Here is a 26,265-nt window from a genome sequence, read left to right on the forward strand (position 1 = left end):
ACTCTATAAAGGATTAAATTTGGTATACTTCACTTCCAAAAGGTTTATGTGAATTGTTGATAATACAAGTTCTTTCACTATAGCCTATATGCAATAATGCATGGTTTTGTTTTCTTTATTAAGGTGGTGTTTTTGTTTCAGAAGTTGATATATAAAGTGTTGATGCTTGTCTTTTTAAAATTTAATTTAGGTTGTACCAAGTACCAATATCCAATCTGAGATACCTTATAATATCTGCCATAAAATTCCAAATCATACTCTCACTCGCTAGATCAGAAAAACGATTATAATTATAATTTTAACTAAAGTAGATCATGGTGTACAAACAAATCAGTTGCCTGTATTATTGGACATGCAAAATTAGTTACCTTAATAACTAATTGTTAGTTCAACATGAAAACCTTTAGGTAATAAAAATTCTAGTGAAAACTATAGTACCCATTCCCAGAAACTATCTTACAAAAATACTTGGTTAAAGCTACATGCCTACATATGTAATAGATTAATAGGTATATATCATAAAAGTTTCTGTAAGTAAATGTAAATGTAAATTCAAACGGTCAATAGGAAGATATAACTTTGTCTGTCAACGATGCAGAATGTCATTCTTCATTCTGCTTTAGATCTTTTATCTTGTTTGCTCTTTGCTACTACACTGGTGAGATATTGATTCAATTGGTCTCCAAAGGTCTTTGTAGAAAATGTTGTGGAAACATGGGTTCGTGCTTTGGAACCCATTGTTTCTGCCAAAGAGGGGTCCTTAAGAAATTTGGCCATGGCCAACGAGAAGCTTTGTGGGGTTGGGTCACACAAAAACCCTGTCTCGCCATCTTTCACTGTCTCGACAGGTCCACCACTATTGCATGCGATTACAGGCTTATGTGCAGCCATTGCCTCCAAGGGAACAATGCCAAAATGTTCATCCTGAAATAAACAATCACACAAATCCTAGGTTATATCAAGAGTCCAATTAGAAACAGCTTCAAAATGTTTAGTAGATCATGTCAGTTATACTAGGTTGAGCTAGAACTGGGAAAACAATAGCTTTTGATATGGGTCGGGTTGGGTATCAGTGGTGGATCCAGGATTTTTGATAACAGGATCCATACTTATACACAAATGATACAGATACAATACACATATATTTGATACATATACACACGTTTAACACTTCCTTTTTAGTTTTCATACCAATGAGAACACTTAAGATAATTAGCAGCAAGGATCCAACTAGAATTGTGTATATAGACTATTTTTTATTCTTGAAACTGGGGTTTTTACCACCATCACATATATGTGGGTTCACCCTTGATTGTGCTGACCTGGAACACTTTCTGTCATAAAATAATAACTGCATATTTTAAATATGATTCCAAAGAATATATTATCTAAATATGCTCTCTAATTTTAATATAGAGTTATTTTATTAGGTTGGATTAACAGAAAACATACATAGGGCAATTTACAAGCTTTTGACCCATTTATCTATTTTACCCATTTGATTCATAAGTAAATGGGTCAGAATCACCACCTACACTAGTTGAGGGTTTTTGGACCAAAAAACTTAAAATGCTAATGGTTCACAGCATTAACATTCATTTTGAGTTGTCCATGTGGGTCTAGTATAGATTTTTCTCAACCGAACCCATATAAGCAAATGAGAAATAGCGGTGTTTGATTTACACAATTAGCATCCAAGACTTTCATAGTGCGACTGTGCAAAACGGCAAAAGTGGGAAAATAAATCATTTCAGATACTAGTGACATTTGAATATATAGAGGTTTTTAAGTACCTTTGGTGTGTATATAACACATAGGCAATCAGAAAGAAGGGCATTTCTTTCGGCAGTGGGACAAGATGTGATGAATTTGACCTGATTTGAAACCCCTTTAATTTCTGCCAAGAATTTAAGCTGCTCTAAATAGTCAACATTCTCTCTCAACCGCTGATCGAATCCACCTGAAGAGAAATGAAATGAATAGAAAGAAAGAAAACATGGTACGGTACGTATATGGGTGCTCAGTGATAAAACTGACATGAATCTTTATTAGTTAGCATGTATGGAATAGTGTAATCAGGTTCTTGCGCTCAGAGCAGACAATCTGTGCATGGTTTTGTATTAATTATTTCAAATTATCATTAAATTAGATGGAATGTGGTGAAAGCACCTCCAAATGACAAAACATGTAGCATAAGATTACATGGATACATATTCTAAGGTTTCTTGACCCAAAAACCACACCTGAACTTGAAACTTTTAATTCTCACAGTAGTCTAGGTTGACCAGGAACATTTTTTTCCAACTTTTCATAAAAGATAAGTGTTACATATGGTTACAAAAACATATTATAAAAATAATAATTTATATCTTGCAGAAATCGATGTAAATGGTTGCATAAAAATAACACTTTGTGCAATGGATAACCTGTTCGACCAGAGCGTAACTGAATTTATGGATTTAGCCCATTTGACCAGGGAAACATAACCCAAATAACACGTTCATAAGTAAATTATCAAAGTTGACACCTCAAGATGGGAATGGGCATAAGAACATGTATTGATGTACCATATCGGCTAATGCTCTACTTACCGTCCATTAGTGCTTTTTATTATAAGTCAGACAATACAAAGTGCAGCATTTAAACTTAGAACACTCTGATTATCATCAGTACTGCATGAGTATTGCTCATAAGAAAAAAAGTACAGATACAAAAGTTCCATACAAACTACAGAATATCGCGTATTTCCTCTTTAGCAAAGTGCTAAAAATATTCCTATTTGAATCATCAAAGTTATCTTACAGATGAAGGGACCTATCACGTATTTATCATCAAGGTATTATCTTTAACAGGTCCATACTAAGTTGTGTGCATAATAGAAGAGCAAAAAAGTCACCAGCCAACTACCGCTCTAATAATAAGGTTAGCACAGCATGTAAAGAGAGTTCAGCAGAAACCTGAAACCAAGACTCCTATCCTTATGCTATAACCAATTTCCAAAAAAAAAAAAGTATCTTGGTGTTGTTGATTTAGCCTCATATTAAAAACGAGTGCAGCACATATTTGTAATTTAAGAAGAATAAATATGCAAGGCAAAGCCGGGACATTTTCCAAGGTGAAAGTATTATACTTACTATGTTTAATGCAACTTAAAACATCTAATACGATGAAATGGCATGTAGTCAAAGACACTTGCCTGCAATAGTCAATGTTGCATCAAGAGAGCCAAGCATCGCAAATGCTGATATTGCCAAGTCTATGTTCTTTTTTCTTTCAAACCGGTTGATTGATAGAAAATTCAACCTGCAAAGATGAAAATCTGAAGTAAGACCCAAAAACCAGAGAAGCCAAAATTTCAAATATAGGTTGGTGAACCCCAAAATAGAAAGCTACCAATAGAAAGAGAGTTATGCTTACTTATAAGCATTTGGCTTGTTGAACTGGGCCACATTTACTGCTGGATAAAGCACGGCTGGTCTTATACCCTGAGAATCAAGACGCTTGAAAGTTGCAGCAAAAGTGGATGCTGTAAATTTGCTGTTGACAAGAATCAGATCCGCCATTCCTGTTGTTAATTGTTCTAAAAAATTTATGGGCATCCGGTAAATCCTTCTAAGAAGAGAATTGTGTTTAGCGAGCAACAAATCCGGGAAATGACAATAGAAAACAACCTACATTGAAAGCAACAACTATAAACATTTCATACATAACACATAAACACAAATATAAATAAGAAACACAGCTTTAGCAACCTTTGTAGACTTTTTTAACTTCAAAATTGGAATGACAACGGATACTTGATCGGCAAGTACAACATCAAAAAAAGGCCACTTGAACAACACACAAAGAGCGACAAAAATGCAACGCAGATACGCACATACTGCATGAAAACGATATAAAATATGTCTGGGTAGGAACGATCCATATACAGTAACTGCAAATGTCCCTAGATATACAAAACAACACACATGTTATATACAAATGAAGTAATTAAAATTAATCAAAAGCTTATCAAAGTTGAGCCAAAAAATTTTTTCCATACCAGCAAGGGTCTCCTCAAAACAGCGACTGGTGTCATGGTGAGACGTGAAAATGTGAACATTATGACCATGTGAAGCAAGTTCAACTGCTGCGTCAACTATTAACCTTTCCGCTCCTCCTAAATAATAGGAAAAGCAATAAAGTTTAAGAAAAATTATGCGTATAAAGTCATATAGATTTACACGAAATCACAAAATAGTAGTCGCAGGTACTTAATTAATAACAACACGTTGCCATTGCCTGCATATATTTACACGAGAGCTTCAATTATAACTAAAATCTCTTATTATAGTTAGTTAGTTACATCGGATAAATGCACCAAAATGTGTTAAACTTGTTATGTTTTGCTATTGTATGTATCTGACCTCTTATCTAATACTATCTTATCCTAAATAATAGGAAAAGCAATAAAGTTTAAGAAAAACTATGCGTATAAAGTCATATAGATTTAAACGAAATCACAAAATAGTAGTCGCAGGTACTTAATTAATAACAACACGTTGCCATTGCCTGCATATATTTACACGAGAGCTTCAATTATAACTAAAATCTCTTATCATAGCTAGTTAGTTACATCAGATAAATGCACCGAAATGTATTAAACTTGTTATGTTTTGCTATTGTATGTATCCGACCTCTTATCTAATACTATATTATAAAGGAGGACCCCTTTTTTTGAAATTCTCAAAAGATGAATTGAAGTACCTAAATTTCCCCTCTTTTTTATTCACTAATTTAAACATCTCCAACTAATATACCTAAATACCCTTAAATCTCAACTACTCATTCTTCTCTCTCTTCTCAAATCTCAACCACTCATTTTTTCTCTCTCTTCCATAAATCATTTTATTCCTCTAATTTATTCAAGATCTTTTATCTCAAAAACCGTATATCGATAAATTATAAAAATTGTATGGGTGTTCTTAAAATTTCGTACTCATTCCTTAGAGATGTCATTCGATATACTTTCGACGAATTTTCAAATTTGAGGGCGTACGGCTAATGCATTTGGCTATCACACTCTATGTCTTATCACCTCCTATTACCTGCCACCCACCATCTTACCGTTGCAACGCGCGGGCACTATCTCTCGTAACTTGTAAACCGGAAACGCTTTAATGGCATGGCAAAAATTTTAATATAATATAGCAACTTAGATGGCTACCACATCATAAATAAATAAAAATAAATAAATAAACAATGAAAAAACATGTTATTACTAATTAATCGGATACACAATAGCAATGAACTGAATTAAATTTTGGTGCACAGTACAGTATCTAAAATCTGTAACAGATATAAACCTAGCAGATCATACTTCTAAAAAATCATTATTAAATCATTGGTATTCGTTAATAAAGTAGGAATTAGTAGAATTAAAAAAATAATTGTGAATTTTGTAAGAGTGTAAAAGTACAAACCAATTCCTAAATCAGGATGAATAATAGCGATGTTCATCTTTGAACAAGAGTCTTCTTTATTCTCCATCTGTTTACAAATGGAGAGACCAGAAGAAAGAGTTAATTACATGAACGCCCCTGTGATGAATTATTCCAAATCAAAGCCTTGTGCTTTCTTTACATTTCTTTTGTAAAAACTTTGTTTTTTTTTTAAACAAGTCAGTAGTCACTATGTTTAAGGAAAAGTAATTTAGGTGAAATGACAACATTATATATAGGGTTATTTACTGAAACGGTATTTGGACTATTCATCATATTACTGATTTCATACTTATAACTTTAAAATTACTCTTATCATACCCCAACTTATCAATTTTCCACTCGGACGATACCTGACTTGACGGGCGTCTATTTGGCCGTTAAATTGGGGTATGACTATCGTAAATTTTAAAGTTTTAGGTATGAAACCAGTAATATGGTGGATAGTCCAGATATCATTTATGTAATTATTATTATTATTATTATTATTATTATTATTATTATTATTATTATTATTATTATAGATCATTTTAGATCAAGCCCAACCGATGATTATTCTTTACATGAAAATTGTTTTTTGATTGTTTTCTGAATAACTTATGTGTAATTTTGAAGTTTCTAATTGTTTGGAGGCATGGATTATCATCCGTTATACAATTATGTGGAGATTTGGATTCTTGATCACATGTGCACAAATATTGCTTTGATTACATGTGATCGACTTGCATATATGTGATCATAGCAATATTCGTGCACATGTGATCAAGAATCCAAATCTTCACATAATTGTATAACGGATGATAATCCATGCTCCACACAATTATAAAATTCAAAATTACACATAAGTTATTCGGAAAATAATCAAAAAACAATTTTAATGAAAAGAACAATCATCGGTTAAGCTTTATTTGAAGAGTTCTCAAAGGTTCTCGCAAAAAAAAAAGGTTTTCAAAATAACTTTACCCACTAGCTAATTATCCGGGTTCAACCCAACATTTTTTAGTTTTGATAAATAAAATGCATATAACTACCTTTAAGTTTTTATATTAAATATACTTAGTGTGATTAAACAAAACCATAAATATAATTTAAACTTTAAATAAAGATGATGTCATAAATGAAAATAATAAAAAAGAAATAAATGATATAGAAAAGTCTAATAATGACAAGTAAGCATTGCTTAAAAAATAATGATGTCATAATTTTTTTTTTATTTATATAAGATATTATTATTATCTTTTATATATATTAAAAGAGATCCCTAAATTAGAAAAATAAAAAATCTGGACCTTACATTAAAATTCATCTTTTATTTTTCACCCTATGATTAAAATGCTTACATCATCTTTGACCGGACTTTTAGTCAAAGACGATTTTAGTCCTCCAATTTCTATTATTTTTTTCAAACACTCATACATTTTGATCTTTTGCTATTATTATTATTATTATTATTATTACTTACTATAATAAAGGAAGTAGATGCGAACAGTACTTTTTGTCTTTATCTGACGTTTAAATATAAATATCAGAATTAACAATTATGAAACAAAATATGGATTTAGCTGAGTGGTTGGTGTTTATGTTTATGGGGGTGGGTTCAAAACAACAACCCCCCCCCCTCCCCCCCTCATTTTTTTATTTTTTATTTATTTATTTAGTAATAAAGTATTTACACTTTCCTTTTTTTTTTCTGTCCTTCTTGTTTCTCTTTTATTACTTCAATCCCCTAACTTTATATATATATATTTTTAAATCTTTTGTAACAAATTTTTTTTACCTTTATTACATTCACCATTTTTTATAACTTTTAATGTTATAAATTTTTTTAAAAGCTATATATTTTTTAGTTTTCTTATTTTTTAGTTTTTTTGGTTTTTTTTTTCATTATATATCTTTTATATTCTTTTAAACATTTGGCTTTTATACCTTTTTTACATGTAACATTTGTTTTTTTTAACTTTTTCATTTGGTTTTCGTATTCTTTTTTTTATTATTATTTTTGGGTTTAATACATTCATTTTGTATTTTTAAACTTTTGGTTTTCAATACTTTTTGTCGCCTATAAATTTGTGGTTTTTCTTAACCCCACTCATAAACGTAAACGTTTTGAAAAACTTACGTCGCCCATCGGGCGACATGTAATTCCTAGTTATTATTATATTAACGATAAGTTAATTTACTCCTACTACTCTATACACATATGTTTAGGGACAAAACTCGTACCAATCGACCCCCCTCCCTACCCCCAACCCCCAACAATTTGCCTTTACTAAGAGACTCGAACCTTGATTGATTAATCCAAAGTCAAACACCTTACCAATGAATAATAATTAAATTTATACCTAGACCCCATCAACATTTTTACAAGATATATATATATATATAAATTATTCTCATTCATTCGACAGAGAAAATGAAGAAAATGAAAATCTCGATTCTCATTTTCTAATGCAACTAAATAAAAAAAGACTTTCTCATTTTCTTTCCCCTTCTCATTCCAGCCTATCAAACACCCAGCGAACTACCGACTTTGTTGAGTGTTTGGGTTTGGTTTATCTAATCTAATATGTATATGTATATATTTATTCTACAACTATTAGTGTACAATGCAATGAGCTAACATTTTATTTGCCAAATTTTATTGGTACGTTGTAAAATATGACATGAAAATAATAGCTTTTCTGAATGTGTCTTTCATTCATAAGCTCCTTTTTTGTGATTTTACGTTCCTTTGATGCTAACCTGAATTGTAAATTAGTTACATAATGTCATAATCGATCCATGTTACATGTTAGATCATCTTTATTTGTGAGCTGTTAGATTAACCACATCAGTAAATTAATCCAACCCAATCTTTAATTAAAAAATAATTTCTCACTCTTTCACCTATACAATTCTACCTATCTCAAATTTTCATTTTTATTCACAACCCAACATAAACTATTTTTTAATTATATTATAATTATATAATATAATATATAATTATCTATAACATACTAAAAGAAATTATTATATTTAAAATAAATAAATAATTTGTAAAATAATCTTATAAATATAAAAATAATAAAAAGGAAATAAAAATTAGTAAAATGTTTTAAAAAATACATTTTTTTAAATAGTTCCATTTTTAATAAAACTTATGTCAAAATGTTCATTATGATAAAATATCATGAATTTGTAAGATATCAAAGAAAATACTAATATGGGTTATTATTGATTGTGTATAATAAAAATATTAAAAGGTATCTTCAAATCATACGAAGACATGTGGCGTGAACTTTGTAACAATATAGATTGAATAAGATGACGGTTTGTTGAAGATTAAAGTACAATTGTTTTTTTTTAATATAATATTTGCAAAATGTGGTAACCGCTTACCAATAAAGATGGTCTTACCTCGATTTGTGAATATTATATTAAAAAAAATAAAAAAATTGTACTTCAATCTTCAACGAACTGTCCTCTTATTCAATCTACATTGTTACAAAGTTCACACCACATGTCTTCATATGATTTGAAGATACATTTTAATATTTTGTTGTACATAATCAATAATAACCCATTTTAGTATTTCTTTAATATCTTACATTCTATAGACTTTTATAAAAATACAAATTCATGATATTTTTTATTTTTTTATAACGAACATTTTCACATAAGTTTTATTAAAAATGAAACTATTTTAAAAAATGTATTTTTTAATATTTTACTAATTTTTATTTCCTTTTTATTATTTTTATATTTATAAGATTATTTTATAAATTATTTATTAATTTGAAATATAATAATTTCTTTTAGTATGTTATAGATAATTATATATTATATTATATAATTATAATATAATAAAAAAATAGTTTATGTTGGGTTGTGAATAAAAATGAAAATTTGAGATAGGTAGGATTGTATATGTGAAAGAGTAAGAAATTACTTTTTAATTAAAGATTGGGTTGAATTGGTTGGTAGTCTTATCGTCATGACTACATATCACATGGGTAGCCTTTTACTATATATAACTTCTTTATAAAATTTGTTGTCTTCCCTTAAAGTTAGTTTGGACATAACCCTATTGCTTTTAGACCTCAGCCAACCCAAGACACCATTCTTCATATTTCTTACTGTTACATCAGTTTTTCTCTCTCCTAAATCATCTATTACTCACTTACTACCAACCTTACATCTTCCTCACTTCTTCCTCATCTCTTCCACAACTTTTTATTTATAATTTATATTTAAAAATAAAATACATAAACTTAATTTTATTTTAAAAAAAACATTACATTAATAAAAGTAAACACATTACAACTAAGTTCAAACAAACTACATAATTAAAACTAGATAAAATTAAACTACATTATTAAAACTACTCATCGTCGTCGTCGGCCTCCTTGTCATCGTCGGCTTAGGCACAAAACCTGCTCCCAAACTTTTCTTGCAAGTATTTTCGATATGACATGTGAGCATTCAAGTCTTTCCTCGACAGACACTGATGTTCCATAATTTATACCATTTCCCACGTGACTTTAGGACCAATTATTCGTTATTTTTATAGTTTTATATCCAACTTTCGATGCTTTAAGTTTGTGTTAAGTGTTTTCAGGTTGGAAATTGATTAGACGAATGAATTGGTTGATTTTGATGACATATGGAAGAAACGGGAGAAGAATTCGGTCGAAATCAAGTGAAAGACGAAGAAAACGAATTCTGGAGTGTGTAACTCCCGTTATCTATGTCACGACCGTTACATAGTGAATTTTGTGTTTTCCCTGTAACTGGGCGTTTTGTTACATAATGGCTGTGAAGTTCATGGAGGCGTGTAACGCTCGTTAAGTGGGTAACGCCCGTTAGGGCTCTAGTGCAATGCTAACGGCCGTTAGTGACATAAAGGGCGTTACACGGGGTTTTTCTATATAAGCACGATTAGGGTTCTGCATTTAAGTGTCGAATTTTAGCATATTTTTCTCTAGTATTCTCATAGTTAATAACACTTTGGAGCAAAAGAGTTGTTAGGGTTTTACATCTTTTCAGCTTTGGATTATAATCATCATTGCTACCGGATTATCTTCAATCATTTGGTATAATATGATTTCTTCTTTATTTGTTTGTTCTTGTCTTTTTAATATGAGTAGCTAAATCTCTTGCACCCGCTTGGGCAGTAAGCATGTCATAGGGTCGATTTAATGTTGCTTGCAAGTGTTGAACAAGATTTTTATGTTTAATCATAGATCCACATTTATTTGGGTTTAAATATAGTTTTTATCTTTTATATTAATTGATTGATAATTGTAATTAGAAGCTCAAGAGAAATCTATGTCATTGTCAATTGGTTTATGAAACGGTTGATCGGTCTATAATTAACCTAAAATCGGTGGAGTTCGGGAGAAACCAATGATAAAGATTTTAAACAATTAAATCCATTTTGAGTGTGTAAACGCTTATGATAGAAGGATCTGATTAGGCGAATAAGCAGTTCGGGAGAAAGCTTTTTAAGATTAAATCATAAAATCAACTTAGGTTCTTAATGCTTGACTGTTTTGAGTAATTTTTTAAGTGCGGTAGCAATAATTATATTTCGAGCAGTTAAAGTTTCAAGTATAACGGGAGTTCATCTTATCTACCTTTTGAGTCGTTCAACCAATAATTCTTGTTAAGATTCAACATCAAAATTCTCTTTGCGATTAATCCTATGGAATTACTAACCTTTTTCTACTAATTATTTGCAAAGTGGCAATTCGGCCACAAAACCTCTTTTTAATTTGAATTACTTTATTTTAACAACTGCTTTCAAAGTCCTTGTGTTCGACCTCGGATTTACCAAGTTAACTATACTGCATACGAACGGGTCCACTGCCTGCAAGTGTGTAGTAGTCAGTCGCTAGGTGATTCGTGTTATAAATTTTAAGACTCGAAATTACACATCAGACACGTTGGAATCGGTTTTGCCAAAACTTCATGGCATCCCTAATCTGGGCATGTTCCAAAGCTTCTTGTTGCATTCGAACATACGCAGTAATACTTTGGGCCGCTTCGGAACCCGATGGCAAGTTAGATGTTGCATCAGATGAACTAGACAACCTACAGCTTACGTTGTGACCCGGTGTCGCCTAATCGGGCCGTCGCCAAATAACCCTTCAAATAAGGGACCCATTTCATTTGCAGCTGGTTACCTACTCGTTGGTAGTCAAATCTACCACCGGTGTCGGTTGCCTACTCGTCGAGGTGTTGTCGTTCCAAAAGGTGACCACGTCATGAAAAAGGTCATAGCACTTCTGGTAAAGCCAATGTTTCTCCCCTGTCGTTCTCTTATACAACGCTATGGGCGCGTTGAACACCTGTCTATCATCCACCCCGTTTTGCCGGCCCTGTTGACTAACTTTCTTCAACGCCACATTTTTGGCTTGTTTGGCTTTGGTTTTGGTTAAGGTTTTCGTTGTTTCGAAACATGATTTAGGTGAAGAATGAGAAATGATTTGAAAGAGTTTTTGTTTAAATGAAAGGATTGTAGGTGAACAAGAGTTTATGTGTTTGTGTGTGTGTGTTGTTTGAAAGTGTGAAAGGGTTGTTTAAATAAAGATTGAAAAGAGAAAAAAAAATATATATATAAAAAAGAATGTAACCGTTACATACAAAATTTTTTGAAAAAAGGTTTTTTTTTTTTTTTTTTTTGTTTTACTCGTATTGTCGGACCCTCATACGCTCCCCCCTTCCGTCGACACCTTCGGTGCATCGATGAAACTTGAGGACTTGCCCACCGATGAAGCAGCTGCCAACCTTGTCCTCGTCGACGGCTTTGTCGACATGCCCATCGACAATGCATTGGCTCCGGCCTTAATGAACCTCCTAAAAATAAAGGGGGAGTAATATGTACTACAACATGGTAAAGAAAAGATAATTTATTTTGCCCCCTGAAATTTGTGAAATGTACATATTAACTCCTCTGTCTCTAAGAGTAGTAGTACTTAAGTTAGGTACCACACGCAGTACGCATGCTTTCCCCAATATTAAAAGAGTTATTAAAATTTACATATTTTATCTTTATTAAACTAATTTAAATCATATTTTTTTATTTTATTAATTTACAATATAAACTTTTATTTTCTAAAATATTTATATTATCACATTTACATTGTTTACATTACATCAAAGTACAATAATCAATATTCTCACCACCATTAATACTCACTGCCTTTACCATTACCATTTATCGCTGTCTTCATCCGTCACATCACCATCATCTGTCACATCACCACCACATAACATGAGTAACTCAGCATCACAATATTTTATAGAGCATGATTCATGTTGCTTCCACGTTTTGCTCTCAATTGTGTGATTGTTTGCGTAAGTATGCACACATAGACAAATAACAAACTGTTTAATCAAGTATTATATTCTAAATAACAATTTTTGTGCTTTATTTAACTAGTATGTATATATCAAAATGTCAACATGCAATAGAACATATATCTCTTAAGAAATATTATTATTATTAATTTATATATCACTACAGTATATAGCACATAATCATATATAAATTATTATCATTAGATTTTATTAAAAAACTGTGTTTATTTATTATTAGTTCAGTGCGTTTTCGAGGTAAAGTATGAATGGCAGGACAAACTTCAGACGACTCTCAAGCAGTTTTTTTTAAAAAAATAAAATACATTAATAATCAAAATTTTCATACTTTTACATATCATTTTACATATATCTTTATCTCTATCTATTATAAAGCATTTGCTCTCTCCATTTATTCAACTTTAAGTAGTTGAAAACCCCAAAATACTCCTGTCACTTATTCATAATACAAATCTCAACCACTCATTGTTCTCTCTCTCATCAAATCTCAACCGCTCATTTTCCATCTATTCCATAAATAATTTTATTCCTCTAATTCATCTAAAATCTTTTATCTCAAAAACCGTACATTGATAAATTATAAAAATTATATGGGTGTTCTTAAAATTTCATGTTTTTTCATTAGTTATGTTATTCGATATACTTTCGACGAACTTTTAAATCCGAGGGCAGAGCCCGTACGGCTAAGGCATTTTTGAAAGGTAAATCATTTGTTCGCAATAGGGGATCAAACTTATGTTGTCTTAACCGGGTCCGCGTCAGAGAGCCCCCTCACCCTCAAGACCTAGTAGGAGGAGAAACCCCCAACTAAACCGCCCGAAGACACGACATTGGGTAAAACCCTGCCCACTCTACAGGACTCAAACCTGCAGGACTTTTTGCGAAACTTCTTTTAAATAACTTTTCCATGTCTCGAACTCAAGACCTTCAATATGTGAAGCTAGTGTTCAACCACTGAGCTATAATAAAAAGTACAAGTTTCAGTTATATCTGATTCGGTTAATTCTTATATGATATGCAATTTTCATCTCTTTCCATAATGGGTGATATAAATATCGTAAGACAAGAAAGTTGCTTGGTCAAGTTTCGTGTACTGATAATCCTAATCCGTTAAATACTATTGTGGTTTTTGTTTTTTATTTTTACCGCTCGAGTACCATTCCGATTTTGTAGTCTAAAACCTACACCTACAGTACACGTCACCAACAAATATCTATTTTCATCTTTCTTTTTTTTCCTATATAAACCAAAAACCCATTTCTTTTCAAGTTTCAACAGTTAGCCTGTCCAATTTTGACTCCCTTTTTTTTTTCTTTTCCTTCTACTCCGACTAACGTCAATCCTTTTCCGGCATGGCGGCCACACCTGAAAATGCTACAACTGACATCTCTACTGATTCCGTTCTAGTTGATGATGACGAAATCAAATACGGATTCCAACGGCAAGAGATGTTCTCCGAAAATCTCTCTGGATCCGTTCATCCGTACGAACGTCACGTTTTTCTCGTTTACAAGACTTATCAAGACTGGCCTGCTCGCGTTGAATCTTCTGTCTCCGATCCGCTTCCTAAGCGTCTCGCTGGTGCTATTAGAGCTCGTAAGGATGATCTGCCTGCTAAGGTACTTTCTCCCTTTCGCTATATGTGTGTGTATATATATATATATGTATATTAGCTGCTTCGTTTAGCTTTTTGAAAGTCTTAAGTTCCGATTAGTGATTTGTATATATTTGACTTTTGTAGGGTTTGTTGACGATATGCGAAGGCGGTGATGCTAATGGTTTGACTGACGGAGATGTTTTGATTTTTCCTGATATGATTAAGTACAGGTACGTTTTTGATAATTTTAGCCAGCTAGGGTTTAATATTATATATATATATATATATATATCTGTGTGAGTTATTTGTAGGTTTGATTTAGGTTTTGAGATTTTGTTTAACGGTTATGTATGTATATCTGCGGTATGGTTATTGAAAGCGGAATTATGCTTATGCTTTTGCCGGTTGTTATGAGAATTTTGCTAGATACGGTTAACTAGTTGAAGATTTTGATTTAGTGAAATATGATGTCAGCTAGGGTTTCAAATTCAGTATATATATATATTGTGCAAGCTGGTGTTGGATTAGATATAGATATCAGATTTAGTTTGACTGAATTCTATATGTATCTATGACTGGCTGCGTCGGTGAATTGTAAGGTTCATCCGTTATCAGGGTTCTGATTACAGAATATGTGTTTGCATAAGCTCGTGTTAGATTCGGTTTAAAGGTTTCAGATTTTCTATGCGGTTCCATTTGTATCCGCAGCCTGTTTTGTCCTTCATATTTGAAGTTAAACCATGCAAGATGTTATGTGCAAATTGTTGTGAGAAATGTTCCGAATATGCCTAGTTAGGTGAAGATTTTGAACAAGTGAATGTAAGGTTTGCTGTGGCCTTATATTCCGTATAATATTTTTGTAGAAGTTCATGTTGGATTTGATTTATGTTTCGTGACTTGTTTAGCGATTCTGTATGTATATATGACTTGTTGCTCTCTCAATTTTTAAAATTGCTTTATGTGCTCCATATCTTCTTCAAATCGTTATGAGATATTCACAAAACATGCTTAAGTAAATGGAAATTTTGAATCGGTGAAATGTGAAGCTAGATATCCCGGCTTATGTAGGTTTGTTACACTGATATTTGAGTTAGCATATTATTTGGTACTGTGTTTAACATTTGTTGATAAGTTCATGCCAGATTGCATTTAGGTTTCATATATTGTTTTACAGTTGTATTTTTTTTATCTAAAACTTTTTTTTTTTCTTTTAATTTTGAAAGTGAAAGTTCAGTTATGTCATCTGCGAGCGATTATAATAATTTTAGTTGATATGTTTAACAAGATGAAGGTTTTGAATCATTGAATCGTAAGCTTTGATAGGGTTCAGAATTTTGTGTACATGTTCTTGTGAAAGTTCATGTTTGCTGATATAAGTTTCAGATCTGTTTTGACGGTTTATATGTACATCTGACGTGTTACTTTTGTCAATTTGAAAGTGGAATTATACTTCAAGCCTTGTGAATCTTTATGAGTACTATTTACTTGCTTAATTAGGTGATTGTTTATGAATGAGTGATACCGGCTTATGTGGTTTTGATTGCTAATACTTCTGTTAGCATATTATTTTCTCTTGAATCCTGAGTTTGAAGTTCGCTGTTGTTTTGTTGTATTTCTAGGCTGTATATATTTGCATATATGAACTAATGAAACCGGTTTATTTGTGCCTATGAAGCTACAGTATCACCTACCTTGAAGGGACTTCATTACCTTCTTGCTTAAGTTAACTATGGATAGGCAGTTTTGTGTATAAGATAATCGGTCATTACCATCATGCACCTTTACTTAAGAAAGTGTCGTTTTTTACTCTCAAATTCTTAGGTAGGTTATTGATTTTTTTTGTTTGTGATTAAAGGGGTTTGGAAGAATCAAACATTGATAGCTTTGTGGAGGAAGTTCTTGTCAATAGTAAACCATGGAATTTTGCAACAGCGGAGGTTGTGACAGGTTCATACGTATTTGTGTGTGCTCATAACAGTCGAGATAAAAGGTGTGGTGTTTGTGGACCAGCCTTGATTGAGAAGTTCAATGAGGAGATTGAAGTGAAAGGACTGAAGGATCAGGTGTTTGTGAGTCCTTGCTCACACATTGGGGGCCACAAGTATGCAGGGAATTTGATAATATACAGTGCAGTTGAAGATGGGAAAGTGTCTGGGCATTGGTAAACCAGTTCATTAACATGCTTTTTATTTTTTACATATCTTGTTTGTTTGCAGCCCTCCTTAAGGCTTTTTTTCATATGTTTATGTTCTTGTATTACAGGTATGGTTATGTTACCCCAAATGATGTGCCTGAATTGCTTGAACAACATATCAAGAAGGGTGAGATCATTGAAAGGATTTGGAGGTAACCTCTTCCCTGTTATCTACTTGGCTCCATTGACTGTCGATTATTTTATATATGATAGAATCGGTTAGGGAATTTAGTCCTATAACCAGTCAGCACCTGTTGGAAGCAGTTTTATGGGTATTTCTGGTAGTTTCTTGTCTTTAAATATTATTCATATGTTTTTGCCAATTGGTGTTTATATTTTAAACCTTTCGCTTATTTTTAACAATTTTTTTTGAGTTTAAACCTGGCATAATAATCTGATTATAAGTTTATAACCATTATTAGGAACCTCACCATGAATGAAGCAGAACAATAGTCTAAACCATTTATATTTCAGTTTGGGGCTCTGCCTTTTTATTATTTTCATTTTTCTTCCTCAACTGTGGTAAGATGATAATAATAGTGATAATCAACTAGTAATGATATGATTTGATGCACATGCCATCTTAGATAAGTTATATATAATATACTTCATCTGAACTTGCTAAATGGATCATTCAATGCTGATCTTATGTTAAAGAGTATTGGAGATGCTATGGGATCGTGCTAATACTGTTCGTTCATTGGAGATGCTATTGGGATCCTTAATCCTATTACTGTATTAATATCTTTTCGTTAACTAGATATGCTATTGGGATCTTATGCATAGCTCATGACCTATATGGCTATATGTTATGGTATTAGGAGGGTTTCTATGAGGAAATTTTAGGAGGATTAATTATTTCGCATGATATGCTATTGATATAGTAGTTGAAGTTTGACAGTAACAAGAGTACAATTAATTCATTAATTGTACCTTGATAATGCATCTACCTGGCTTGTGCTTAGATAGTAAAAATATAAATGGCAAATTGGGTGGGTTTGGTTTAACGGTCAAGATAGGGTGCTTTTACACATGTCACTAACTTCCTATTCCTGTTTAAATGATTTCAAAATTATTAGTACTTCATTTAATCCTCCATCAGAGAGTTAGCTGGGTTTGGCTGTGCGCTGCTTTTTTTAAATTCTGTTTTGACCCGTTAGCTTTAAAGAGATAACCCAAATCTATTCGTTGGTAAACATTTGGGTCTATTTTAGTTTCTCTTACTAAAAGTTCCGCTTAACTCAAATACATGACATAGTGGATTCAATTGATTTCAGGGGCGAAATGGGGATTCCTCCTGTTGAAAAAACTGAAAAGGTTGTCGAACAGTCACTTCCAAATGGAAACGATACCAAGGCCAGTGAGACCGATAACATAAGCAGCATCACTGATGAGAAGGAAAATTTTGGAGGCTGCTGTCAAGGTGCTAATGGATTCTCATGCTGCAAAAATGAAAGTTCAGAAACAAAAAAGGAGGGAAAGAAGGTGACCTATAAACTGAACTTCTTCACAAGAAAATGGGAGCAACATGAGATTTTTACTGCTGCTGCTGTTGTCGGGGCGGTGGCAACTGTAGCTGTGGCCTATAGCCTGTATAAAAGGTCACGGTGAGTTTTTCTCCCATGGAGTACCACTTCTGTGCCACTTGGCTTTTTTGGTGGATGGTTTTACGACCCTATAACAGATTTTAAAGTTCTATGTTGTGTCAAGATTGTAATCACTACAAAAAACACAAATGAGTTGATCTACTTAGGCACTTAGCTCTTCTACGTTTACAAAAATAGTATTCAGTATATTACCCTGTTTGTAAGGGTACTGATTAGCATCAATCTGGTATATTGGTGATCCTATATGCTTGTTTCATTTTGAATTCAGGATACCATGTTACAAGTGATCAACAAATGTTATATGATATTAGCTTAAAGGGGTTTATACAGTGTTGATTAGTATGTTGCGAGATCATTTGATATTGTAATACAAATGATGTGATATTATTTGATTATGTGCAATGAAATAGGCTTTATTATTTTTGAATGACTGCTTATATTGTGGATATATGAGGCTCTATTCTTGGGTGTCATAGATATCTTGATGTTCTGTTTTCCAGTAAATTGTTTAGTAGATGAGAGATATAGTTGGTTTGAAGTTCTTGTTACTGGATACTTAATTTATATTTATTTTTACTCATCAACTTGACAGAATTTTTTAAAATTTACAATCATTTAATTAAATAAAAAAAATTTAACATATGAAATATTTTCTACAAAAAAATATTTATTTGAAAACCTAATGATTTATTAACAAATATTAGAAGAGTCCTAATTGTTATAAAAAATATAAAAACAATTCTAATTATTATCATATTATCATTAATAAGTGATTGAAAATAAACATATGCGTGTTATGAACGTGCATCATGATTAAATACATATACTTGAATGTCAAGTTCGGGATCACAAATATGTTTATATTTTAATTCTTAATTATTTTTTCTAATAATATCACATTATGAGTACATCTGTTTCAAAATATATTATAATGGATAAATTATTATATATAGCATGTGTCTTGTGAAATGACTACGACAAACAATTCCATCAATATGTCTAGGCTAATAATGACAGTAAGAAACCTATGATTATTGTACTACAACTTGTAAAATATAACACTTAAAACCATGTTTTTTTAAAATTGTAAGCTTTTATGACTTGAATGTATAAAGATCTAATATTGTTAATATCGTAAATCCCGTGTCCAGTGTTGGACACGTGTCTAAAATCTAGTTATTTTTCTATATAAAACTACTTGGCCCTTTGGAACCTTAAATTGCTTCAGCTAGATTACAGGTTTGTTGGAGCAGAGTTGCAGAAAAACGGGCCTAGGCTCCAAAATGTATCGATATCTGGGCATGGCAGTATGCCTTAAGTGAACCAGTTCCATTATACTATATTTATACATATATAAAATGTTTAAAATCAAAATGAGACATTCAATATTACTATAAAGAAGACCTTCAATATCTAGAACTGTCGGGACTAAGGAGTTAAGGACCAATGGCAATTCTCAGTCCTAAACAAAAATGTGTCTTGGTTTGACCTGGTCAGATCTCGTGCTCAGGCCTTTTGGATATATTTGTATTGGACCCTTGGAAGTTTATAAATTGTAACAATATATAAGGATGTCAGCTACTCAGCTGAACTTGGAAGTTGCATCTTGGATTGTTTAATAGGGTCTGCATTGAAAGTAGATTTATACCAAACAATTGTAAACCAGGTAAAGTTTAATAATAGTATATTGAGACAGAGATTTACAGAAGTAGAGTAGTTGCAAAAGCGGCTCGATATGATAGTGTCAGTTGCCGGCGAAAGCTAAACATTAGAGTTGGCTGAATGCTCGGATGTGTATAGTGAGATAAATATCGAAACCTAAAAGTCCATGACACAGTGACCAACTGACCATGAGGCAGTTAAAAAAATAATCTGAAATCAATTTGTGTCTTTGACTTGTCATATAAATTGCTCAAGAATAGCATCGTGATTGTTTTGGCTCAATTTGCTTTCTAAATCGGACAATTTGTTACTGAAGTTACCCACTCGGGTTAAGGTCTTTCCATGAGGTAATTGTTGATTTAAATTTCAAGTATAATTGTGATACTTCAAGTAACTTGTGGTAAGATACAACATGGGTGGGTTGGGTCGATATTCTAATATTCTTTTCTCCTAGTTTACTAGAGGCACCACTCGAATATGTTAACAAAAACGATTTAACGCCATTATGATTAAAAAACGGAAAATAAGAAGTTTGTAGACCTTTAGCAAGTCAGTTTGAACCCTTTCGACCGTTGTTTGGCTTATAATTTTTCATATATATTTATTTAACTCGTTAAAAAGCTGTCTTGAAATTACTCTTCTAACTATAATCAGCTGGAATTTAATTCCATACATGAAATGGATATATATATATATACAATCACAAACATCGTGAACTTGTTTTTTCCTACATAAGAAGATTCATCATGTAGAAAGCCTAGCAATCATCTCCTCCATCATTCCAAGCTCCATTTCTCCCATTTCACCTCTATCAATCTCCCCCATTACCTGTTCCAAAACCACATTCTTTGATCTTTCACTTCTACAGTCACTTGAACAATCCCTCAAAAGCCGAAGCAGTGATTTTGCTTTTCCTTTAGCTCGTTTTGTTCCATCAATACTAAGCTGTAGTAATCCAGGAATCGCCCCTTCTCTTAAAATCCTCCCTCTGTATACTTCCTTACCACTCTCACATATCATTAACAGTATCCCAACTGCAGACTCTTTAGACTGCTTTGAACCTTCTTCTATAGTCTCGACAAGTTCCTGAATCCCGACATTGGTCAAACCGATCTCTCTCAGGGCAACATCCGATGCAGAAACAATGTTTTCAAGTAAACCCATTGATTTTTCAACTAATTTTGATGATTTTTCAGACTCGTTAATGAGACAAATTAAACAAGATGATGTATATGATAAGAGAGCGGTGGGAATCCACGGTGATAGGTTATGGAGAGTGACTATGATATCGAGGTTTACTTGGGTGTTATTGTTTTTAAGAAGCGTTTCGTTTAGGATTTGAATGGCACCCGAGTCTGCCATTGCTGGTTTGTTTGCTGAGCATGATGATAAGACCAAAAGGGCTGCTATTCCATGATCCACCAATGGATGGATTTCGGATTGTATGATGTTTAAAAGTAGAGGAATTGCTCCTGACTTTGCAATCCGGATCTTGTTTCTGTAAACGTAACACACAAAGTATTAGTACAGTAGCAGAGTTGGATAAGCCGAGTCAGAATATACATAAAAATTGATCAAGTGTACAAACTTAATCATAAGTGTTTACATGTAATGTTGTATGAGAGCACAAGAAACAAGCCGAACCTTTCACTGCCATATGCAAGACTGAGCAGAGCAAAAATCGCGGATTCTGCAGATTTTAAATCTCGAGAAGCATGAAGCATGGAGACAATAGGAGGAATGGCTCCAATATCAACCAATCTCTGTCTCTGCTTGTTCGTGAGATGTATAACCGTCTCAGCAGCCGCAACCTTGGCTTCTTGATCACCGAATAAAAGCGCTTGCACGACCTGAACTTCAGCCATGATTTCGGGTATGTATGTTTTTTTTTTTTTTTTTTTTTTGATATGGTACGCAAAATGAAGCAAAATATATATAAGAGAGTATATATTAGTTACTTGACTTGATGTTGCAAGTAGTCTGATATGCTTTTTTTTTTTGTTCCTTTAATGAGTAAATTTGGAAGAGAAGCAAAGGCTACTATTCCCTATGGACCATATGTTAAATTAGGCAACTTTTTCCGGCGACTGTTTGGAGTTGGGGATTGGGATCTTTTAAAACTTTCTTTATATAGAAGAGACTGCACTAGCTTTCATGGAAATAAATAAACTACCCCATGTGTATAAATTCATCCTCTTTTGCCATTTCTATTCTTTAAACTTTGGATTTTACTATTTGCAGCCTAAAACGCAACTTGTGTGTATATATAAGTATCTGTCCTCCAAAAATAATCTTCAACACTCATGCACAGCATTTCACTTAAGGTTAACCATAGCCTTTATGATTTAGAGAAGGGATAACTGCAGAAATTAAAAAGCACCTTTCGATCAATTCACAAAAATAGCAGTGACCTTTAAAAGTTTTACTTTTTAGCAATGAACTTTCATTTATTCTCGAAAATAGTAACATTTGACATGTGTACATGATGACGTAGACATTTTTTTATTACGTAGCATTTTTTAATGACATGACATTATTTTTTATTTATTTATTATGTAAATTTTATTAGCCGTGTCATTTCCCCCAAAAAATGACATGGCTCAGTTTCAGTCTCGGTTCTGACAAGGTATTTCTTCTCGTTATTTCCTTCTGAAGCTAATTTCAGCTTGATTTTATTGATTTCAGTTGAGTCTCTTCCTATTTCAAGCATTGAAAAGCTGAAAAACTGTGTATGAAGATCCTAAAGGAGACATACGTCTAGCTCTTCTTTGTCTATCTAGAGATTAAAAATTTCTAAAATTAGATGTCAAAACATCTTCGTTTTAGCCGGAGGGAGATCTTAAGGATGTTCAAAGCGAGACGAGAGTTTCATAGGCCGGATCTGGACTGTTCAAGAATAGTTCGTCGACAGATGACATAGATTCAGATAAGGAGGTCCAGAAGTTAGCTCGAACTCGAACAGACCGAAAACTGTTTCTGTAACATCCTAAACTTTTCGATCTTTGACCTTGACTTTGTCGTTAGTCAGTCGGCAACTTCTATCGGTTTATCGTTAGTTGATCTTTAACGCCGTTAGTTTTGTTAATTGCTAGGCGATTAATTTGATGATAAACGATGATTAATGTGCCTATATGTGAATAAGTTATTGAGTTATGTGATGCTAATATGGTGTGTCGGTCCACCATTATGTGCTTAAGACGTTAATTAGTCGTCCGTTAGTATACGTATTAACTTCGGGCCTTAGTTTTTATGCTAAAATGACTTTTTGGACTTGTTGTAGTGGACTTTAGCCAAGCCCAATCCTTATGCACGAAATTTAAAGATAAAATTTGGTCCATTAGGTTAAACCAAGTATGATAACCTCCTTTTAAATAATCATTATCATCTAATAACCTATTATCACTAAGTTTTACCATTCTCTCACTTTTCTCCATCTTTTTCTCTCAAATTTCGTGAGTTACTTCCTGGAAATCAGTAGGTAACATATTCTTGTTGATTATGTGTTCATTATAATGATCCTTGCTTGTGTCTAGAGATTTTCATACCGAAAAGTAATGTTTTCGAGGTTATTTTGGGATCTCAATGATAACGGTTTTACAAGAAGGGTTAAGTACAGTAAAATCATTCTCTTTTGATGTATTTCAATGTTATGTAGTTATTTGAAAGTATTTTGATTCATACATATGGATTTCAAATCAATTTGTAAACGTGTTTAACGTCTTTTTTCATTAGATCTGAAGAAAGAAACTTTTAAAATGGATTTTCTTCTGGAATTAGATTCTCTATTGAAAATCATGAGTTTTGCAAAAAGAATCACTTGATTTGGTTGAATAACGAACCGAGAATCTTGTTTTAAAGATTTATAAAGATGTTGTAAAGTTTTTGTTGTTTATTCTCTAAAAAGTAAATTAAAATGAATTATTTTCTGGAGTTATATTCTTTAATGAAAAACGAAGATTTTGCAAAAAGAATCGTCTAAATCCGTTTGATAACGAAATAGATATCTTGTTTTGAAGGTTCATACATTTAGCAATTTGATTGAAAAAAAAAATAAGAAAGAATGAAGAACAGCAGCTCAAGCCCGATCAATCTGCACGTCATGTCGCTAACGTCGCTGTTAGCAGATTTTGCAGTTTTGGTCCCTGCAGTTTCAGACTTATTGTTTTCAGTCCCTGAAGTTTCCGATTTGACATAAACGGTCCCTGTAGTTTTGAAAATGACAGTTTTGGTACCTGAAGTTTCTAATTTGACACAAACGGTCCCTGTAGTTTTGAAAATGACGGTTTTGGTCCCTAAAGTTTCTGATTTGACATAAACGGTCCCTGTAGTTTCGAAAAAGACAGTTTTGATCCCTGTAGTTTTAAAAGTGACAATTTTGATCCCTATAGTTTGAAAAGTGACAGTTTTGAAATTGACAGTTTTGATCCTTGCAGTTCCGAATTGACATATTTGGTCCTTGCAAGATTGAAATTGTGTTTTGAATCTTGTGAGATTGAAATTGTAATTGTTGATCTTTATGGTTCAAGATTGAAATTATCATTTTTGAATCTTGTGGTTCGAGATTGAAATTGTCATTATTGAACTAAAAGTTATTGAATATTTAACACCTTAAATTAAACGTATTTACTAATAAAAGCATGATGTTGAGTCCTCAAGAAAAGACAATGATAGTGAGTAAATTAGCAATTAATTGGACTCTTTTGTACATCGTAGGTTTTGAAGGTTTGAGCATTCACTGTTGAGTCTTAATTGGTGTGACACTTTGTTATTGCATTCTTATTAAGGTAAGATAACATTTTTCGTCACCTGAGGATACAACAAAATATAGTTTTTATAAGTTAAAACCCCAAATGAATATAATTGTATACTTGTATGATTATGGGATTATATGGGAGGCTTTATGAGATATGTATGATTACCATTGATGATGTATGGTAAGATATGAATGATTTAACGGTATGATGTTATGCATGTGAAATGAAATGATGAAATGTTTTTATGAATGTTTGCATGACTTGAACACCTAGTCACTAGACATATGAATAGGATTGTCATGACACGTGCACGAATAAGGACCCTAAAGTAAAAGATGATGTATGTGATTAGTTTAGGTGAAAGTGTAGCCTAAGCTAATATAATTAAGAAGTCTCGAGCATATTCAAGATGTTGTGTTAAGCTTAACCCGTACTAGTTTCTCGGAGCTAGGGCGTACGTGGTCACGTGGTTTGGGAATCATGATACCTCCCGTGGCATAGTTAAGTTTGAGTATTCCGGGTGGAGTAACTAACCACCATTGCACAAAGGCATAAACGGTTTTATCAATTGGAAATGACTTTGTCAATTCCTTAACGACGTCGATGGACCACCGAAAGGTTTACCCATCATGTCGGGTGTGAGGACTCCATGTATGGTCTACGACCGCCTGCACACAAACCCCACATCCCTATGTAAGAGGCGTAAGTCACTTAGCCTACGTCTAGGCAAAGAAACAAAGTAAAGAAAGAAAGATAGGAAAGAAATGCTAGGCACATTAGGAATATGATGATCCTACTGTGTTATGTTTATCTTGTGATGTGATATGTATGTGATATTAACATTTATGACATGTTTTGTTAATATATTATGAATCGGCAAATGTTTTCAAATTATGTTATCTTAGCTAATTTATTAGCTAACACTTGTTCTTTGAAAATGTTGTGCCTTCAGGATAAGCAAGCTTGAGCTAGGAAAGGATTAGCTCGGTGAGATGGGTAGAAGTAATAAAGAAGACTAGCATAGATTGTTGAATGCTTAGACTTCCCTTAGCCTTACGTTTTGGCTACTTTCATTTATGATTTATGAACATGTAATAATGATGGCATTTATGTTGTTGCCATAACTTGGATTTAATTTATATTGTTTTGATGATGCACGTTAGTAACACCATTTTATAAAGGTACCATCCAGTTACAGATGGAGCAGTTTTAAAGTGATCCCTTTCTGCTACTTTTTAAACGCCGTTTGGCAAAGTTTTTTGAAATCTAGACTTTTAAATGACGGGTGTTACATGGTGGTATCAGAGAAATGGTTTAAGTGAACCAAAATTTTATCAAGACCTTAGGATTTTGGACTTAAACCGTATGGGAAATCACAGGCTTAAGTAGTGATGTAATAGCTTTAAGATGAAATGCCTATAGGACGGGTTGGGATAAGTGAGTGTAGTTTTGAGGCCTTATTATGTTTGATATGTTAATGAAGTAGGCCCTAACCTCTCTTTCGTTCTCGTTTATTTCGTCTTTAATCGCCGTCGTTATATTCAGACAAAATGGTTAATACTCGTGCTACTAGTCAACGTGATGGAGCTACCGCTAGTAATGCTCCTAATAA

General features: G+C 32.7%; 3 protein-coding genes across 3 annotated transcripts; 1 reads left to right on the forward strand and 2 right to left on the reverse strand.

The window, feature by feature from the left end:
- Positions 1-468: 468 nt before the first annotated feature.
- LOC122588828 (alpha-1,3/1,6-mannosyltransferase ALG2-like) lies at positions 469-5,629 on the reverse strand. Its single transcript, XM_043761039.1, has 7 exons — positions 5,463-5,629; positions 4,043-4,159; positions 3,753-3,946; positions 3,418-3,671; positions 3,197-3,303; positions 1,794-1,960; positions 469-924 (listed from the first exon to the last, which is right to left on the reverse strand). The coding sequence occupies exons 1-7, from the start codon at positions 5,527-5,529 to the stop codon at positions 610-612; spliced, it is 1,221 nt and encodes a 406-aa protein (XP_043616974.1). The 5' UTR covers positions 5,530-5,629; the 3' UTR covers positions 469-609.
- Positions 5,630-14,094: 8,465 nt separating this feature from the next.
- Positions 14,095-18,664, forward strand: LOC122587047 (altered inheritance of mitochondria protein 32-like). Its single transcript, XM_043759117.1, has 5 exons — positions 14,095-14,458; positions 14,581-14,666; positions 16,292-16,597; positions 16,699-16,782; positions 17,908-18,664. Exons 1-5 carry the CDS (start codon positions 14,192-14,194, stop codon positions 18,239-18,241), a joined length of 1,077 nt encoding a protein of 358 aa, XP_043615052.1. The 5' UTR covers positions 14,095-14,191; the 3' UTR covers positions 18,242-18,664.
- Positions 18,665-20,540: 1,876 nt separating this feature from the next.
- Positions 20,541-21,780, reverse strand: LOC122590103 (U-box domain-containing protein 3-like). The gene is made up of 2 exons (XM_043762438.1): positions 21,544-21,780; positions 20,541-21,397 (listed from the first exon to the last, which is right to left on the reverse strand). The coding sequence occupies exons 1-2, from the start codon at positions 21,762-21,764 to the stop codon at positions 20,644-20,646; spliced, it is 975 nt and encodes a 324-aa protein (XP_043618373.1). The 5' UTR covers positions 21,765-21,780; the 3' UTR covers positions 20,541-20,643.
- Positions 21,781-26,265: the final 4,485 nt, after the last annotated feature.

Source organism: Erigeron canadensis, chromosome 2 (assembly GCF_010389155.1).
Source record: "Erigeron canadensis isolate Cc75 chromosome 2, C_canadensis_v1, whole genome shotgun sequence".
In the NCBI taxonomy this organism is placed as follows: Eukaryota; Viridiplantae; Streptophyta; class Magnoliopsida; order Asterales; family Asteraceae; genus Erigeron; species Erigeron canadensis.

Excerpts from the sequence above, each read along its gene's own strand:
- LOC122588828 (XM_043761039.1), bottom strand. The coding sequence starts at position 5,529 with ATGGAGAATAAAGAAGACTCTTGTTCAAAGATGAACATCGCTATTATT. Across the intron at positions 3,672-3,752 it reads AGTTAAAAAAGTCTACAAAG|GTTGTTTTCTATTGTCATTT; the intron begins GTTGCTAAAGCT and ends CTTTCAATGTAG. Across the intron at positions 3,304-3,417 it reads AACAAGCCAAATGCTTATAA|GTTGAATTTTCTATCAATCA; the intron begins GTAAGCATAACT and ends TCATCTTTGCAG.
- LOC122587047 (XM_043759117.1), top strand. The coding sequence starts at position 14,192 with ATGGCGGCCACACCTGAAAATGCTACAACTGACATCTCTACTGATTCC. Across the intron at positions 16,598-16,698 it reads GGGAAAGTGTCTGGGCATTG|GTATGGTTATGTTACCCCAA; the intron begins GTAAACCAGTTC and ends CTTGTATTACAG. Across the intron at positions 16,783-17,907 it reads ATCATTGAAAGGATTTGGAG|GGGCGAAATGGGGATTCCTC; the intron begins GTAACCTCTTCC and ends AATTGATTTCAG.
- LOC122590103 (XM_043762438.1), bottom strand. The coding sequence starts at position 21,764 with ATGGCTGAAGTTCAGGTCGTGCAAGCGCTTTTATTCGGTGATCAAGAA. Across the intron at positions 21,398-21,543 it reads CTTGCATATGGCAGTGAAAG|AAACAAGATCCGGATTGCAA; the intron begins GTTCGGCTTGTT and ends TTACGTTTACAG.